General features: G+C 55.1%; 1 protein-coding gene across 1 annotated transcript in view; it reads right to left on the minus strand.

The window, feature by feature from the left end:
• COPG2 (coatomer protein complex, subunit gamma 2) overlaps window positions 1–1,369 on the minus strand; it is a 26,281-nt gene that overhangs the window by 4,185 nt on the left and 20,727 nt on the right. The window contains exons 18-19 of the mRNA XM_010000299.1: window positions 951–1,013; window positions 698–837 (exon numbers count right to left, since the gene is read on the minus strand). Of these exons, the coding sequence (XP_009998601.1) occupies window positions 698–837; window positions 951–1,013 (203 nt within the window). The remainder of the gene's footprint in view (window positions 1–697; window positions 838–950; window positions 1,014–1,369) is intronic.

Below are 1,369 nucleotides of genomic sequence, written 5' to 3' on the forward strand. Positions count from 1 at the left end.
TCCCAGGCTGCTCCAAGCCCCATCCAACCTGCCCTTCAACACTGCCAGGGATGGGGCAGCCACAGCTTCTCTGGCCAACCTGGGCCAGGCTCTCCCCACCCTCACAGCCCAGAATTTCTCCCTCACATCTCAGCTCCAGCTCCCTCTGCCAGCTGGAAACCCTTCCCCCTGCTCCCATCCCTCCCTGCCCTTGTCCCAAGCCCCTCCCCAGCTTTCCTGGAGCCCCTTCAGGCACTGGAAGCTGCTCTAAGGTCTCCCTGGAGCCTTCTCTTCTCCCAGCTCAACACCCCAACTCTCCCAGCCTGTCTCCAGAGCAGAGCTGCTCCAGCCCTCCCAGCATCTCCGGGGCCTCCTCTGGCCTCTCTCCAACAGCTCCATGTCCTTCTGATGTTGGGGACCCCAGAGGTGGCCCCAGCCCTGCAGGGGGGTCTCAGCAGAGCAAATGGGGAGAACCCCCTCCCTGGCACTGCTGACCATGCATCTTTTGTTGCAGCCCAGGACAGGGTTGACTTTAACAGGTGGGATCATAACCCCCACCCTTTTTTTGCTCCCTGAGGCAAGCAGCACACACCCTCTTAACTCTACCCTGGAACCCTTTTCAGGGAGAAGCTGTCCTCTCCAGGTGACAGCACTGCTGCAGCTTTGTCACTAAGGACCAACCCCCACTGCACCCTGGCAGAAACATAAAACTTCTTACCTGGAAAACGATGTGATTTGTGAACACGTGTTTAATACAACAAACAAAATACTCTGTTTCTGCTTCTGTGAGCTGCACTGGTTCTGAAGACCTGAACAATGGACCCAAGCTCTTAAACTCTGGAATGGCTGCCAGTTGTTCTGCAGAGAAAGGACAGGATGACACTTAAGTGACAGGTTCATTGCTCCTGTCTGACCTGTGGCAACTGTCCTAACAATCCAAGCACTGGAGACCAACAGATGTTCTCTCCTACCTTGGAATATATCCTGACGTGAAGGTGCCACCTTCTCAGGCTTGCTGGTCACCAGGGCAATCTCTGAGGAGACAAAAAAGCAGGGAGATTGTCCTCTCAGCTATACCATGCAGGAGTTTTAAATGCTGTTGTATCTCCACTAAAAATTCCTCCACCTGCAGCTCTTCACACATTCTGCTGCAAAGCTTTGCCAGCCTGGATCCTCACACACATGCAAACCAGACCCTGGCCCAGGTTGCCCAGGGAAGCTGTGGCTGCTCCATCCCTGGCAGTGTTGAAGGGCAGGTTGGATGAGGCTTGGAGCAGCCTGGAATGGTGGGAGGTGTCCCTGCCCATACATAGAATGAATGGTGAAGGTTGGAAGGGACCTTCAAGATCATCAGGTTCCAACCTCCCTGCCATGGGCAGGGACACCTCCC

The sequence above is a fragment of the Chaetura pelagica genome, unplaced genomic scaffold, assembly GCF_000747805.2.
Source record: "Chaetura pelagica isolate M959 unplaced genomic scaffold, ChaPel_1.0 scaffold466, whole genome shotgun sequence".
In the NCBI taxonomy this organism is placed as follows: domain Eukaryota; kingdom Metazoa; phylum Chordata; class Aves; order Apodiformes; family Apodidae; genus Chaetura; species Chaetura pelagica.